At 40.3% G+C, this 16,612-nt stretch overlaps 1 protein-coding gene across 1 annotated transcript in view; it reads right to left on the minus strand.

Moving 5' to 3' along the window:
- ADAMTS10 (ADAM metallopeptidase with thrombospondin type 1 motif 10) overlaps positions 1-16,612 on the minus strand; it is a 194,775-nt gene that overhangs the window by 53,623 nt on the left and 124,540 nt on the right. Inside the window, exons 12-16 of the mRNA XM_077273501.1 lie at positions 15,467-15,608; positions 13,717-13,824; positions 13,286-13,431; positions 10,849-10,912; positions 3,067-3,169 (exon numbers count right to left, since the gene is read on the minus strand). Of these exons, the coding sequence (XP_077129616.1) occupies positions 3,067-3,169; positions 10,849-10,912; positions 13,286-13,431; positions 13,717-13,824; positions 15,467-15,608 (563 nt within the window). The remainder of the gene's footprint in view (positions 1-3,066; positions 3,170-10,848; positions 10,913-13,285; positions 13,432-13,716; positions 13,825-15,466; positions 15,609-16,612) is intronic.

Genomic DNA, 16,612 nt, shown 5'->3' on the forward strand with positions numbered 1-16,612 from the left:
TGCCATCCCTGCAGCCTGTCAACATAGACCGGCAGGAGGCAATCGAGTTTCTTACATTCATCCAAAACCATATTCAGTGTTCAATGCGTGGCCTGATATAAATGCACAAGTTCATTCTATATGTACCTATCTCTTATGAAACATTCTCTGATTCTTCGTCTACTTATTCCCTTTTCATTATGTCCATTTTGCTATGTGCTTTATTATCTAATGTGTGTTGTGAACTTTGGTGTGTGATAATTTTCTGCCCAAGTTTTCAACTGCCCGAAACTTCTTCAATGTCAGTAGCTTTGCTGAAATTGGTATTGTGTTCAATAATGGAAATCTTGCTTTTTATGGTATGTCCCCACGGGATGGAAATGCGCCATCATTTCCACTTTGGTTTGAACATATTAAATATATATTGCAGATTTTCACACAAGCTTTCATCTAATGTAAGCATTTCTTCTAATGTAGAGCAAAATTGAGCAAAACTCTAGGTGTACCGGGTGCTCTGATAGGGCTATGAGGTTTCCTTATATTAACAGCAAAATTAGATATTTCAAATCATAAAAAAATTCAATCGGAAAGTTTCCTTTGTCTATAAAGTAACATGCACACAGATAGTACTCAACTTTAAAGTTGTGCTCAAAAGTTTACATACCCCGGCAGAATTTTTGCTTTCTTGGCCTTTTTTCAGAAAATATGAATGCTAGCACCAAAACTTTTTCTCCACTCATGGTTAGTGGTTTAGTTAAATCATTTATTGTCATACTACTGTGTTTTTTCTTTTTAAATCATAGTGACAACCCAAAACATCCATAATTCACCCGTTTATGTGTCTGTGACTTAAGCTGTTTGCTGCTTTGAAGGTGGCAATGGCCCCCTTTTTCCCTTTCCGGCCCCTATGCGGCTGCTCAAGTAGCACCAATGGTATGTCTGCCCCTGTGGTGGTGTCAGTAATTATTAATTATTTTGAGGTAATAAAAAAAACACCACCACTTTGATAACAGAACCATTTTATTGAGAGACAAGGGCCCCGATTCATTTATTTTGTCGTGTTGCATTCGCTGACGTGATTTGCTCCAAATACTTCAAAATGGCACACATGGTTCACGAATGTAGTGCAAAATCCAAAGTGCTATTTATTTTTGGCTTTATCTGTTTAGGTGCATTTTTTTTTTAAAGTCACCAAAATGTCACGTTTGTCTTGAAGATGTGCTGAATTAAAAACTCCTTCAGAAGATTGAGATGCGTTAAAAAACTTTGACATTTTTAAAAGTCTAATTTCATGAATCGGTCTAAAACAAGTTGTAGCGTGAAAATGAAAAAAAGAATAAACAAAAAAAGAAACGTAAAAAATGGCACAAATCTTATACAGAACAAGGTGTAAATATTAAAGACACTAAAAGTAAATGCATATTAGTGCAGAAAACTGGAGAAACAATGATGAATCAGGGCCAAGGGGTTTTGCATCACTAAGTTGTAGCGCAGGAAATGTAAAATTCCACGGTGGCCATTCAGATGCAGTCTGAGTCTGGTAGAAGGAGATACTTCTCTGTGACATCCATATGCCTCATATACAGCCTACCAGCAGATGTTGTCCTCCCGATAGAAAAACCCTCTAGGCATATTGTTTTCAGGATCTTGGTGTGTGAGACACTGACCAATTGTCTTGGACATGTGTCTCATTAGTTAAAATGTCTGAAAACAACATTGTTTCATAAAACAGAGTTCAGGACCTCATTCTAACCATCGGAGAAGCCTGCTCGCTCCAAGTCCAGCTGTGTTTCATACTGACAAAAGTTTGATAAGTCTTGGCCATAAGTTTCCTACTTTTTGTAAGCCAATTTGTGAAAGGTTAACATTATGTAAAAATGTAAAAAAGGGAATAAAAAAATACAGATCTTTTCGTATAAACATGGGGAGCTCAAAAAGGCGTCCCAGCACCCTGATCACTGGAGGCAGACTGCTGCATCTGTTGTGCATTAAGCTGTTCTCGGCCTCAGTTCCCCTTTGCACCTCTCACTCTATCTAGGAATGTGCTGAGTTGAGCTTTTCTACTAAATCTTCCACTTTAGATGTAAGTGTGGAATCTCCCAGGGGACAAATTCCCCAGTAAAGTAGCAAGGGAGGAGGTGGTGGGTATAGAAATCTGGCTGACAAAGTAGAGCATAGCTGCTGGGTGTAAAACACTGTGTTTTTTTTAATTTAAATAAATAGATATAATAACTTAGTCATCCATCCTCCTTATTGAAGCTAATGTTGTCCAAGAAAATAATCTTCGGAGCAGTTCCAGGAATTTGTGTTTGCTAAGGTTTTCTCTGGGTAGTCCAGTTTCCCCCAACAATCGAAAATATACCAGTTGGTTTCTATAAAATTGTCCTTATTGTGCATCTGTACACTGGAGATCGGGTAATTAGAGAGAGGTGAACAGGGAATAAGGTGAATGGCGACAATTCCCAAACAGCGATGCAGAATAAGTTGTCGCTATATAAGTAATAGGATTTCACTTCTTAAGATATGTATAGAAAATTTAAGCAAAAGCTTTTTAACAAACATACAGTATTTGAGATTTATGTACCAGGCTGTCATCTGTTAGAAACAATGAATATATTATCATATACAGAGATTAATAGGACAAGTGTTTGCCTATCCTCATACTTACATTTAAATGAACCTGTCACATTGTACATGCAGGCCAATCTGTAAACAGCTTAGCAGAGAGAAGGAGAAGCTGAGATGAACGACATGCAGGTTTGTTGGAAAAGATTCAGTATAACTTGTATTTTATCCATTGAAGTCCCTGGTATTTGTCTGCAAGAGTCCAGTGGGTGGTCCTACTAAGTGACTGACAGCCATCTCTGCATGCACAGTCATACACTGAAGACCATCAACCACTAAATAGGACCGCCCACTGGATACATGCCAGGGATTAAAGTGATTAAATTTTTCATTAAAAAGTTTTAATGAAACTTTTATCACAAATAAGTTTATAAATCTGATCAGCTCCTCCTGTCTATCCTGCCTGTAGATCAGATATCGTTTTAAAAGTGACGAGTTCCCTTTAATATTAAAGACACCTACCTCCTTTGTAACTTTTCCAAGAATAATATTTTCCCCTAAATGCCACATTGTCAAATTCTGCACACTGTATCTCCCGAAAATCCTGTGACCCTGGTGGGCAATCCTGCAAAGAACAACCTTGGTTTAGTCACTTATCAAACCAATACTTTATTTCCCCAGATACCACTAACACTGTGTAAACAAGGATAAAGTGCATTGTTATTTTTCTTTTATTTTCTGATCAAGTAGAAAATAAATTACATCTCCAGTAATTACAAAATAATCGATGTCAATCCTAAACTGCCAACAAATTGTAGAAGATTTTATTCAAAAGTTAAAAAAAAAATCAGCTAATGACATAACTGTGATTTTTATCTTGTATCATTTGTTTCCTACCTAAATTATTGAGAATACAAATTAGGCCGGTGTCACACTTGCGAGTGCAATGCAGAAACTCTATGCAGCTGAACCGAGTGCCTGCGGCAGTGTCGGGTATTGATGCCAGAGACTCGCTGTAGTTTCTCGAATTGCAATCGCGAGTGTGACACCGGCCTTAGATTAATAGATGCCCCACCAATGGTTAGTATGGGTGACCTCCTGCTCCTCATCAAGTGGGCATCCATAGTGGAAGATATGAACGGCTGAGGATTGCATGATACAACCACCCTACTTTCCAAAGGAGATCATGTAACATAATCTTTTTAAAATGGGTTGACATACAGTACTGGTTAAAAGTTTTGACAGACATGGATTTCCTTGTTCTTCTTGGAATATGTACAATGTAGATTCAGATTGAAAGTAGGAGAACCATGAAGTTACACATATGGAAACAAGGAGTAAAGAAACATGTGCAATACAAACTAGAACATGTGTTAACCCTTAGATTCTTTCATTCTCATGGAAGCAGAGGTAATTCGTTGTCTTCCTTTCCAGTGACTCATGAGTTTCAGTTTCTTCATAACGATTGATGGCCTTCATGACTGCAATTGATGATAACCTTCAAGGTTCTAACAATTTTCTGAACTGGCTGACCTTTGTGTTTTAAAGTAATGATGGACTGTTACTCTTTTCTTACTTCATTGGTTCTTCCTATATTCGGGCTTAGAACAGTTTTGGAATAATTTTTTGGAATAAGGCTTAACTCTGTAAGGAACTGTGTACCAACACCGCCAAAACATTGCAAAACATACCTGATGATCACACTTTGTGAAGGTCACTGATTCCACAAATTAACTCTAGACAAGACATACCTGTTCATTGCAAGCCATTCCAGGTGTCTACCTGATGAAGCCGCCTGAGATAATTACAAGGGTGTGTAACGATATGATTCAAGTAAAAGGGGTTTCTTTGAGGAATCTAAAGTTTAATACATATTCTGGTTTGTTTCTCATGGGTTTCTTACTTATTGTTTTCATACAAATTAGTCAGAAATATTTGGACAGTGACACAAGTTTTAACATTTTAGCTGTTTACCAAAACGTGTTTAAAATACAGTTATATATCAATCTGGACTTAAAGTGTAGACTGTTAGCTTTAATATTAGGGTATTCAAATCTTACTTGAAGTAAGCCTTTAGGAATTACAGCTCTTTAGTATGTAGCAGCCTCTTTTTAAAGGGACCAAAAGTAATTGGACAATTATCTCAGAAGCTCTTTAATGGGCTGCATGATCTATTCCATCATTAATCCATCATCCATTAAGCAGGTGAAAGGTCTGGAGCTGATTCCAGGTGCAGCATTTGCATTTGGAAGCTTTCAAAGGAGCTCTCAATAGAAGAGAAACATCACTCAGTAGGCTGAAAAAAAAATCCATCAGGGAGATAGTAGAAATGTTAGGCTAGTTTCACACTAGCAAGTTGCAATTTTGTGCTGTTGCTGCATCGGCAAAACGACACATGCGGAGGCATCCGCATAAGTCCGCATGTCAGGACTCTGAACATTTTTTACCTTTTGCGCATTACTGCCCTTTTCCAAGATAGCGTCTTTGGTCTCATGTGCACTGTGTCTTCCTGCTATAAAACTCCACCCCAGCCTTCAGTCTGTGCTAGAGTATTCTGCCTTGCATCCAGCTCCTGACCCCTGATTACTCCCTGGCTATATACCTGGTCCAGTGAACCTGTGTGGTGATCCTGCTACTCTGCTCTGAGTTCCTGCTGCATACACCAGTTCCAGTAATCCTCCTTCATCTGCTGCTTGTATTTACTTCCATCTGCATTTGCTGGACATGTAAGCTGTTTGCTGCTCTGCAAAAACCTGAGACTATTAACCAGGCCTCCCTGGTTGAGCTAAGATATTATTTGAACTGCCTTATAAGCTTATCTATCTGTGTTTGGACTAAGAGAAGGATTTATTCTTGTCAAGTATCCTCAAGAATAATTGTGCTTCATAGACTTTCTGCGTGAATGCATTTTCCTCTGAAGTTTCCTATAGACTGCTGAGCTGCATTTGATATTTGCACCAAGTGTTGTGGACTTGAGTTTCTCTCTGCACCTGTTTGAATCACCGTGTGATAATATAGACTTTACCACTTATAAAACTGTGTCCTGTAGTTGTCTTGTTCCACGCAAAGAGTCTCCTGAGTTATCCCCTATAATTATTACACCGCATGGCCAGCGTACCCAATGTTAAAGATAGGGTATGCACGCCGCATGCAGCCATAGGCAGAGCTGAAAGAAGAGGCGTGGCAGTGGGCGAGGCTTCATGGAGGAAGTCCGGAGCCCTGCTGAACGCTAGTGTAAAACTAGCCTTACAAGTGGCAAAATACACAGTTTGGTGTATTTTGCCAAAAAAAATGGGAGCACTAGTGAGCTTGGGAACTGCAAAAGGCCTGGATGTCCATGGGAGACAACAGAGGTGGATGATTGCAGAATGCTTCCCATGCAGAAGAAAAATCTATCCACAACATCAACTCAAGGGAAGTAGGTGTTTCGATATCTAAGTCTACCATAAAAAGAAGACTTCATGAGGGGAAATACAGAGGGTTAGCCACAAGGTGCAAACTATTAATCAGTCTTAAAAATAGAAAGGCCAGATTAGACTTTGCCAAAAAACATCTAAAGAAGTCAGCTCAGTTCTGGAAACGCATTCTTTGGACAGATGAAACAAAGATCAACCTGTACCAGAATGATGGGAAGAAGAAAGTATGGAGAAGGCTTGGAACAGCTCATGATCCAAAGCACACCAAATCCTCTGTAAAACATGGTGGAGGCAGTGTGATGACATGGGCATGTATGGCTTCACATGGCACTGGGTCACTAGTGTTTATTGATGATGTGACTGAAGACAGAAGCAGCCAGATGAATTCTGAAGTGTACAGGGCTGTACTTTCTGCTCAAATTCAACCATGTCATGATCCAGGCTGGGATTTCCTTGTTTCTCCTTTCCCGGTCTGATCATGTCAGAGGTTAACTTTCCCTGCCTGGTTCTTGTTTTCGGTCTGCTATATCTCGGTGTTGCTACCTGTATGCAGTGCCAGTTATATTGCTTGCATGAGTAGCTAGCTCTGGTGAGTTCTTAATCTGTCCTGCTGCATTCACCTGACCCTTCCCGTGTCTGCTTACCCACTCCCGACCTGTTCCTGCTTCTCATCTCTCCGTGAGTTGGGATTTCCTGGTGTTTGACTTACTCGCGTCCATGACTTATTCAGCCTCTCCCTAATGATATCTCTTCTATCGACCGGCTACTGACCTTGGCTCTCTTCTCACTTCGTGTTTTGTATTGCCCCCTCTTGTACTCCATTGGTCTTAGGTGTCTACCTGGCTCTCTGACTATTCCACTGCCTCCTAGTGGTTGATTTGTTGTGTTATTACTGGTCTGCAGCTTAGCCAGATATTTAGCCCACTCTTTTCTCTGCTGGAGTGTATGTCACTCTGCATGAATTCCCAGTATTACAGTGTGACATTATAACTGGCCGGCTGGGGAATTGGTGCCAATGCCAATTCCAGATCGATCCGGGACTCATTTGCCCATGGATTTTATCACCGATGTCTCTTTTTCCAATGGCAAGACAGTGGTCTGGATAGTGGTTGACAGGTTTTTCAAACAGGCGCATTTTGTTCCCTTGGCGGGACTACCTAACGCTGGGACACTGTCTAAATTGTTTATTGAGCATGTTGTATGGTTGCATGGCGTTCCTTTGAGCTTGGTGTCTGACAGAGGGGTGCAATTCGTGTCTAAGTTCTGGAGGGCATTTTGCAAGAGGTTGAGTATTAGTTTGACTTTCTCCTCTGCCTGCCATCCCGAGACCAACGATCAGACGGAGAGAACCAATCAGTTATTAGAACAGATTTTGCAGTGTCTTGCCACGTCTCAGCAGGATGATTGGTGTTCTTCATTGCCCGTGGCTGAGTTCACATTCAATAATTAAGTTAATCAGTTCACTGGCACTTCTCCGGTTTTTTATAATAACGGTTTCCACCCCCATTTTGGTGAATTTTCTAGGCTGGATTGGGGGTGTCCAGGGGCTGATTCGGTAGTTCAATGGTTGGGGGAGGTTAGGAGGGAGGTACGGAAAAACATTGAGGTGGAGCAGGGCAGACAGAAACATTTTGCTGATAAACGACGATCTGTAGGACCTAAGTTTCTGGTGGGAGATAAAGTGTGGTTGTCTACCAAGAACATCCGTTTGAAACTTCCTTCCATTAAGTTGGGTCCCAAGTTTATTGGACCATACGAAATTATTGAGGTTGTCAGCCCAGTGGCCTTTCGTTTGTGTTTGCCTCTGTTGTTTTGTATCCCCAATGTGTCTCTTCTTAAATCATATGTACCTTCCTCTGCTGAGTCTTCACTTCCTCCACCCCCTGTTTCGATGGATAGTCAAATGGAATATGAGGTTGAACGGATTGTAGACTCTCGGATGGTTTGCAACTCACTTCAGTATTTGGTACATTGGAGAGGTTATGGTTCGGAGGATCGGTCTTGGGTTCCGGCACAATCAGTCCATGCTAATCGGTTGGTTTGTGCCTTTCATATACGTTTTCCTGGGAAACATGGGCGTCTGGTGGCCCCCTCGTGAGAGGAGGGTACTGTCATGATCCAGGCTGGACTTTCCTTGTTTCTCTTTTCCCAGACTGATCATGTCAGGTGTTAACTTTCCCTGCCCCGTTCCTGTTTCCGGTCTGCTATATCTTGGTGTCGCTACCTGTGTGAAGTGCCAGTTATATTGCTTGCCTTCAGCGTGAGTAGCTGGCTCTGGTGAGTTATTGATCTGTCCTGCTGCGTTCACCTGACCCTTCCCGTGTCTGCTTATCCTCTCCCGACCCGTTTCTGCTTCTCATCTCTCCATGAGTTGGGATTTCCCGGTGTTTGACTTACTCGTGTCCTCGACTTATTCAGCCTCTCCCTGCTTATATCTCTTCTATTGACCGGCTACTTACCTTGGCTCTCTTCCAACTTTGTGTTTTGTATTGCCCCTTTTGTACTCCATTGGTCTTAGGTGTCTACCTGGCTCTCTGACTACTCCACTGTTGCCTAGTGGTTGATTTGTTGTGTTATTACTGGTCTACCGCTTAGCCGGATATTTAGCCTACTCTTTTCTCTGCTGGAGTGTATGTCACTTTTCATGAAGTCCCAGTATTACAACGTGACAAACCAAATGTGCAAGGTTGATTGGATGTCGCTTCACAGTACAAATTGACAATGACCTAAAACATACTGCAAAAGCAACGTAGGTTTTTAAAGGGAAAAAATTGGAATATTCTTCAATGGCTGAGTCAATCAACAGGTCTAAACCCCATGGAGCATGCAAATTTCACATGCTGAAGACAAAACTTAAAGGGATATTCCTATCTCCAAGATCCTATCCCAACATGTAGTAGTTGTAATAATAATAATATTAGCAAATACCTCCAATTAGAAATGTAGTATAGTTTTCTGATTCGCTATGTCTCTTTCCTCATGTGCAAGAATTGCAGGACCTTTGGTATCCATGGTTACAACCACTGATATAGTGACAGTTATTTAGCTAGTTGCTAGTGGTCATAACCATGGATACCTAAGGTGCTGCAATGCCTGCACATGAGGAAAGAGACATAGCGAATCAGAAAAACTATTCTACAGGTATTTGCTAATATTATAATTATTACACCTACTACATATTGGGATAGGGTCTTGGAGATGGGAATACCCCATTAAGACAGAAAGACCCTCAAACAGGCAACAACTGAATTCAGCTGCAGTAAAGGATTGGCAAAGCATCACAAAGGAGGAAACCCAGTGTTTGGTGACGTCCATGGCTTCCATACTTCAGGCAGTCATTGCCTGCAAAGGATTCTCTACAATGTTTTAAAAATGAACATTTTATTTATGGTAAAGTTAATTTGTCCAATTAGTTTTGAGCACCTGAAATGAGGAGGAAGAAAGATGGTTGCAATTCTTAAACGTTTCACAGGATTATCACAAAAATTCGGTTACTGTCAAAATATTTCTGGACCTAACTGTATGTTTCTTTGTTGTTTTGCTGCCTTAGGCTACTTTCTCACATCAGTTTTTTTTGCTGTCAAGCTCAATCAGGCTCAATCCGGCGAATGTAGAAAAAAACGGATCCGTCGTAAATTGTGAAAAACCGATGCGACGGATCAGTTTTTTCATCAGATCAGACTAGCTGATACGGGGATGAGGGGAGCTGATCGGGGAAGAGGAGAGAGAGATCCCAGAATGGAAAACGCATGCTTAGTTTAAAAAAACAGAATCTGTTCCCGGAATCCATCATTTGACGGATCCGGTGCCATAGGAGTCCATTCTAGCAAACGCTGGACGGCGCAGGATCCGTCGCTGTCTGTTTTTTCGATGGACAGAAAAAACATTACTATGTCCGTTTTCTCCGGCCGCTGGAAAACCAATTTTCGACGGATCCGGCGAAAAACGGGTGAAACGTGAGGCCATCCTTCGCAATCTGTCGCTAATACAAGTCTATGAGAAAAAAACAGATACGGCGGCAACTTTTGCTGGATCCATTTTTTTCAAAATTCGTTTGATTGTGCCTGATGGCAAAAACCTGATGTGTGAAAGCAGCCTTAAAGGGAACCTGTCACCAGAAAGAATGCTATTAGCCTGCAGATATGCGGTTAAGCTGCAGATTAATAGAATTATTATGCAGCGGGGAGAAAAAGAACTTTATTCTCCTCACCAGCACTCATTTTCAGTCATGGGACAGGGATGCCGAGGGTTCAGTCATTGCTCCGAGTATACAGAGCGACTGCCGTAACCGCACCCCGGCCCTGACTGACAGCCGGCTGCAATGTAGAGCCAGTGTCAGTCAGGACCGGGGGTGCGGTTACTGTGGCGGCTTTGTATACTTGGAGCAATGACTGAACCCGAATGTTGTGATAATCCTGTGAAACGTTTAGGAATTGCAACCATTTTTCTACAAAGCCTCCTCATTTCAGGGGCTCAAAAGTAATTGGAGAAATTAACTTTACCATAAATAAAATGTTCATTTTTAATACTTTGTAGAGAATCCTTTGCAAGGTTAATAGCACTATATATGGTGACAGGCTCCTTTTAAGTCTGCATCTACAATGTGTACATTCCAATAAGAAAAAGGAAAACCACTACATGAACAGATGTGTCCAAACTTTTGAATGATGCTGTAAATCTTGCCTCATGCATCATTTAAATAAATTTACACCATTTTTTTTGTTGAAAAAATCTACTGTGAATTGTAAGGGTTGGCTAAAACTGACATAAAATTGTATTGTTTGTAACATACAGTAATAATGTTTAGAATTCACATGTACAGTAAGTCATCACTTATGTTTTGCAAAGGAATGCGCCAATCTACCCATTCTTATTCTACTCTACTTACATCGATATTGCACGATCGGTGTCTTTTCCTTTCTCCTAAGCAATACTTTCCTCCAATGGTTGGCCTAAAATCCAATACAGATTTAGAAAATTATTTTTATTATTATTAATCATTTTTCAAGTTACAGTAGGAATTATTTAGTTGTTAGCAGTATAAGTTATATTACTAATGAAGTATTATTTGCCTATAAAAGATGTGATCTTGGCTGCGAACACTTTTTACTAAATGCCCAGATTGGATTGACAAATAGAGGAAACCAAGCTCACCTCACCAATCCCTTTCCACTCCCGTTCAACACTGCCAGGTCAGTCACTGGTCTGTACTTTATGCTACTGCACTGATGATATGGCCTGTTACAGGAACATGTGATCACTGCAGCCAATCACTGACCACAGTGGTGATTTGCAACCAATCGGAGCATTTTGTAAAAAATGTCTATTCCCCCAACAACTCCTTTGAGAAAAATTATATTTATTTGTATATCTTCGAGAGGCATAACTGCATGAGATTTTCTAGCTCTCTTGACATTTAATATTTAGTTATAAAGCGCCATCATATTCTGTGGCACTTTACAGATATGAAAAGACATGGCTATCCTTATTGGGGCACACAATTTAAATTCCCTATCATTATGTCTTTGGAATGTGGTTGGAAACCAGAGGAAACCGACTCAAAGACAGGGAGAGCATACAAACTCCTTGCAGATGTTGTCCTTGGTGGGATGTGAACTGAGGACCCAAGTGCTGCAAAGTAACAGTGCTAACCACTGAGCCACGGTGCTGCCCACGATTTTTCTTAGACGTCAAATAGCAATTGCATATTTTCTCAGAACTATGATGTAAATGATTAAAGGATTTGCAGCAATTTTTTGGCGTTAAATAAAAGTTAGAATTTTGTTGTATGCTATTTTGGCACAAATTTGTGACTTTTCATATTTAACACCTCTCTCACCAGTTTTTAACTGGGCATGTAATCTTGGTGTGATTAACTATGTCAATTAGACTTAATTTTTTTTTTTTTTAAATTTGCCAAAAAGCCTGGAAGCCCATTCCTATTGAGGAGTGGCTTAAAATGTTTAAAATCTGCTTGAGCAGAGGTGTCAAACTGCATTTCTCGAGGGCCGCCAACAGGTCATGTTTTCAGGATTTCCTTAGCATTCCACAAGGTGCTGGAATCATTCTGTGCAGGTGATAAAATTATCACCTGTGCAATACAAGGAAATCCTGAAAACATGACCTGTTGGCGGCCCTCGAGGAATGCAGTTTGACACCTCTGTGCTTGAGACATGTTACATAGGTCCATAAAGTTCAACCCTCCTTATATATCCCTACATTATTTATAACCCGCAATGTCATTTGTTGTGAGAAAACATCCAGACCTTTTTTAAATACTAAAAGAAAAAAGGAATGTAGTCAGCTTACCGGTCTTAGACGAAATCCCCAGACCTGCCAACGCCCAGCACGGTTCAGGGTGAGCACCCACAGCAAATGAAGACAAACAGAGAAATGATCCAGCTGGAAGTGGAGGCAGTTCAGACTTTGTGAGACTTTATTAGACAACTAAAGCGATAAATAGTTCTTCAAAAAGAAAAATGTTTACATAGCAAACACCTGGCACACCAGTGAGGAGGATCAACGCGTTTCAACTAAGAAGTCTTGCTCATGATCTACCAAGATCCAGGGTAGATCATGAGTAAGACTTCTTAGTTGAAACGCGTTGATCCTCCTCACTGGTGTGCCAGGTGTTTGCTATGTAAACATTTTTCTTTTTGAAGAACTATTTATCGCTTTAGTTGTCTAATAAAGTCTCACAAAGTCTGAACTGCCTCCACTTCCAGCTGGATCATTTCTCTGTTTTTCTTTTTTTTAAATACTGTTATAGTATCTGATGTTATCACCGCTTGCAGTAAAGCACAGTCTGACTGCTCTAACTGTAAAGAACCTTTTCTCATTTAGCTGCCGGAATTACCTGTCTTTCTCATGCAATGTTTTTTGTAAAGAAGTGTGAAATTAATCCATAGTGGTAGAATAATGCCATTTCAGTCCCTAGCAAAACTGACTTAAAAAATGAAAAAATTCCCTCCTATATGATGTTCTCTGTTTTTCCTCTAGCAATGTATGGTATGAATAATTTGTTCCTTTTGTTACTATGAAATCAGATAGGAATGACTAAGATCAATTTAGAAGGTTTCTATTCGGAGTACTTTCAATGTTACTACAAGTTGTGTCTCCTACCAGAAGATTCCTTGAGAACCGTAAGACATCCAAAGCCTCATCTGCCTAGGAGGCTTGCCAAAGAGTCTTTCAAACAGTACCACTTAGTCTTCTACTGATGTCACAACCAAGTCATCCTCTAGCTTGTATTGAGTGTTTGACCTATGTGCGTCTAACATTTAATCATTTTGTGTACCGAACCAGTATATTAGAGCTGTTCTTACCTCGGGCTATCACAGTGGCGGATGGAAGAAGATACACCTCCTCCGCAGGATCTGCTACATTCTCCCCATGGTGTCCATGGCCCCCATGCTCCATCCACGCCCTCAGGACGGGTCCCAAATGGAACACATTCCCTCTTATAACACCACTGTAGACGGGACATGATAATCATATTGTTTTAGTTGAACACATCGTTTTAGCCAGTATGCATATTTTACAGTTCATTGTCATCTATTACATTATCATTCTGCTTCTCCATGCAGTCTGATTAATATATCTGCAAGTAATGACTCCATCTCATATGTGATGTGTGTTCTCCTCTTGCAGTAATGCCAATTCCATCATTACTTCACAAGGAAAAAGGTGAAAAATGATTACAACCGTCATAACATATTTTATACTATATGAGTTATTGCTAAAAAACTGTTTTTACCCCTTTTTCTATTGTGTTTGTCTGACAGATGGTGCCCTCGGCAGCGGGGATGCTGTTAGTGATGCAACGGCTGGTTTTGCTTAAACACCAAAGTTCACTGCAAACTTCCTGAAAAATGAAACACTTTGGTCATATATCTTGGGGGCCAGACATTTGACAGCATGATCACTTTTCTCCTGCACATGGCCATAATCTCTGGAGAAAATGGGATTTTTTTTCCACATTACACAATACAACAAAAGTCCAAACGCAAATCAATTCTTAACTACTTTTATGTTTGTTTTTATAAAGCAAGACATACTGAAGTATGAGTTTTTAAAATTTTAGAATATTTCTATATTTTCTTGAATTAGATAAATGACTCTGGTGAGTATGTGGGACAGAATTAGTTTATATAAAGAAGCACCCCTCTCATCAAAAATGTTATCCTCTTAATATATTGCAGTCATCATAATACAGTATATAGCACTGCGTACTTACATTTGCTCATTTTGCCTTTCAGCCTAGTTAATTCGTCACTTTTCCATTAGGTCTATGACATCACATTATTAAAAATAGACTAGCTGATTCCTTCTAAGCTCTATGTAAAAACATAGTCTTTTCCCTGCATGAGTCATCACTGCAAAGTCCCTGGCAGGGGAGAGAAGAGGAGCAGCTGGGTCAGGAGTTCAAGAAGGAGATGACTCATGCAAGGAAAAGAGACTTGATGTTTCTACATAGAACTTAAAGGGAACCTGTCACCAGGTTTGGCCAATACGAGTTACAGCCACTGCCTTTCGGGGCTTATCTACAGCATTCTATAATGCTCTAGATAAGCCCCCGACCCGACCTGCAAGAGAAGAAAAATAAATTTTATTATACTCACCTAGGGGCGGTCCGGTCCGATGGGTGTTACCAGTCCTGGTCTGACACATCCCCTCTACTTGCAATGCCACCCTCCTGCTTGCTTCACAGGCTCCCCGACATCGCACTCCTGTGCAGGCGTACTTATCTGCCCTGTTGAGGGCAGAGCAAATTCTTGCAGTGCGCAGGCGTGGGCCTCTCTGACCTTTCCTGGTGCCTGCGCACTGCAGTATGTTGCTCTGCCCTCAACAGGGCAGATAAGTACGCCTGCACAGGAGTGCGATGTCGGGGAGCCCGTGTGGATGACGCAGGGACGCGTCATCCACATGAAGCAAGCAGGAGGGCGGCGTCGCAACAGTATAGGTGAGTATAATAAAAATTATTTTTCTTTTCTTGCAGTTCAGATCGGGGGCTTATCTATCTATTATAGAATGCTGTAGATAAGCGCTGAAAGGCGGTGGCCGTAACTCGTATCGGCCAAATCTGGTGACAGGTTCCCTTTAAAAGGATTCAGCTAGTCAGTTTTTAATCATGCAATGTCATAGACCTAATGGAAAAGAGAAGATTTAACTGGATAAAAGGGAAAAATGAGCAATTGTAAGTCAAGAAAGCTATATAATATGATGACTGCAATATATTAAGAGGATAAAAACTTTGATGGGACTGCCTCTTTAACACAATAACTATCACAAGAGGATTTTCTAGGATTTTCTGTCATTATTGGCAATCGATGTGTTATTTGGTTTCCGGTGGATCTTCACTAATAACTTATTGATGGTCTATCCAAAGGACAGGCCATTCATTGAATTCCTACATACCCAGTCTAAAGGCTTAAATATATATATAAAATATGGTTAAATATGTCTCATTTCCCAAACTGGAAAGACAAAATAGAAAAGGACTCTACCCCGTATTTACACTGGCGAGATTTAATTCCATGCTGGAAACGACATTGATCATCAGCATCATAGGTTTGTCCGGGAGCTTGTGTCGGATAAATAAAATCTTGCCGGGGAGGAGCATTGTTCAAACAGACGCCCATACCAGAACTGTGGGAGAAAACTGTATTACCATCCATAAGGCAACAAGAGCAACAAACACATATTTTAAATATGGTCCAGTAGTATTCAGACATTGACACATACAGCCAGTGTACATTATCACACTTGGTTAACCATTAGATTTAACTCAAGTGGTATAACAAAATAAATCTATCAAAAAGAGAGCAAGAACTTTATTAGAGGTCAAATCAGCAATTAAGTAATTTATTTCTTAAAGAAGGTCCCCAATCAAAGTTTTTATCTCTTAATATAATGCAATCATCATATTATATAGCACTGTGTACTTACAATTTCTCATTTTGCCTTTCTACCCATATAATTCTTCTATTTTCTCTGATCTTTGTAGAATCAGGAAGTCACTTGTCCCAGCATTTATAATTTCCTTCTTCAACTCCTGACTCAGCTGCTCCCTTATCCCCCTGCCATTGACTTTTGCAGTGACTGGTGACTCATACAGGGAAAATTCACTTCCTGTTTCTACACAGAGCTTATAAGGAGTCAGCTAGTCAAATATTAATCACATGATGTCATAAACCCAGTGGAAAACAGAATAATTAACTGGGTAGAAAGGCAAAATGAGCAATTTTAAGTACACAATGCTATATGATATAATGATTGCAATATATTAAGAGGATACAAATTTTAATTAGAGTGTTTCTTTAAGAATAAGAGAAACCTTGGCAATCTCTGCAATATTAAAGACTTCAAAAGGGCACAGAAGACACCTAAATGATGATTGCAGAATTTTTCCTTGAAAAAGAAAAACTTCTTCACAGGTCCAGAGCTCTTCCTTGGACATACAGTATCATTGTAAAGTCGCTAACCAGTAGACGCCTTTATTACATTCTCATCAGAGCTCACTTCTTTTCTTTCTGCCTCTGCTTTCAGGCACTGCTGTTCTGACTTGATAAGTGGCTGAGAAATCAGTACTAATTTCATTGCTGGGTAGCTTGCTCACCGCTGAGCTTCTCATTTAGTTAAACTAAAGGTGT

The sequence above is a fragment of the Ranitomeya variabilis genome, chromosome 1 (genome assembly GCF_051348905.1).
Source record: "Ranitomeya variabilis isolate aRanVar5 chromosome 1, aRanVar5.hap1, whole genome shotgun sequence".
Classification (NCBI taxonomy): domain Eukaryota; kingdom Metazoa; phylum Chordata; class Amphibia; order Anura; family Dendrobatidae; genus Ranitomeya; species Ranitomeya variabilis.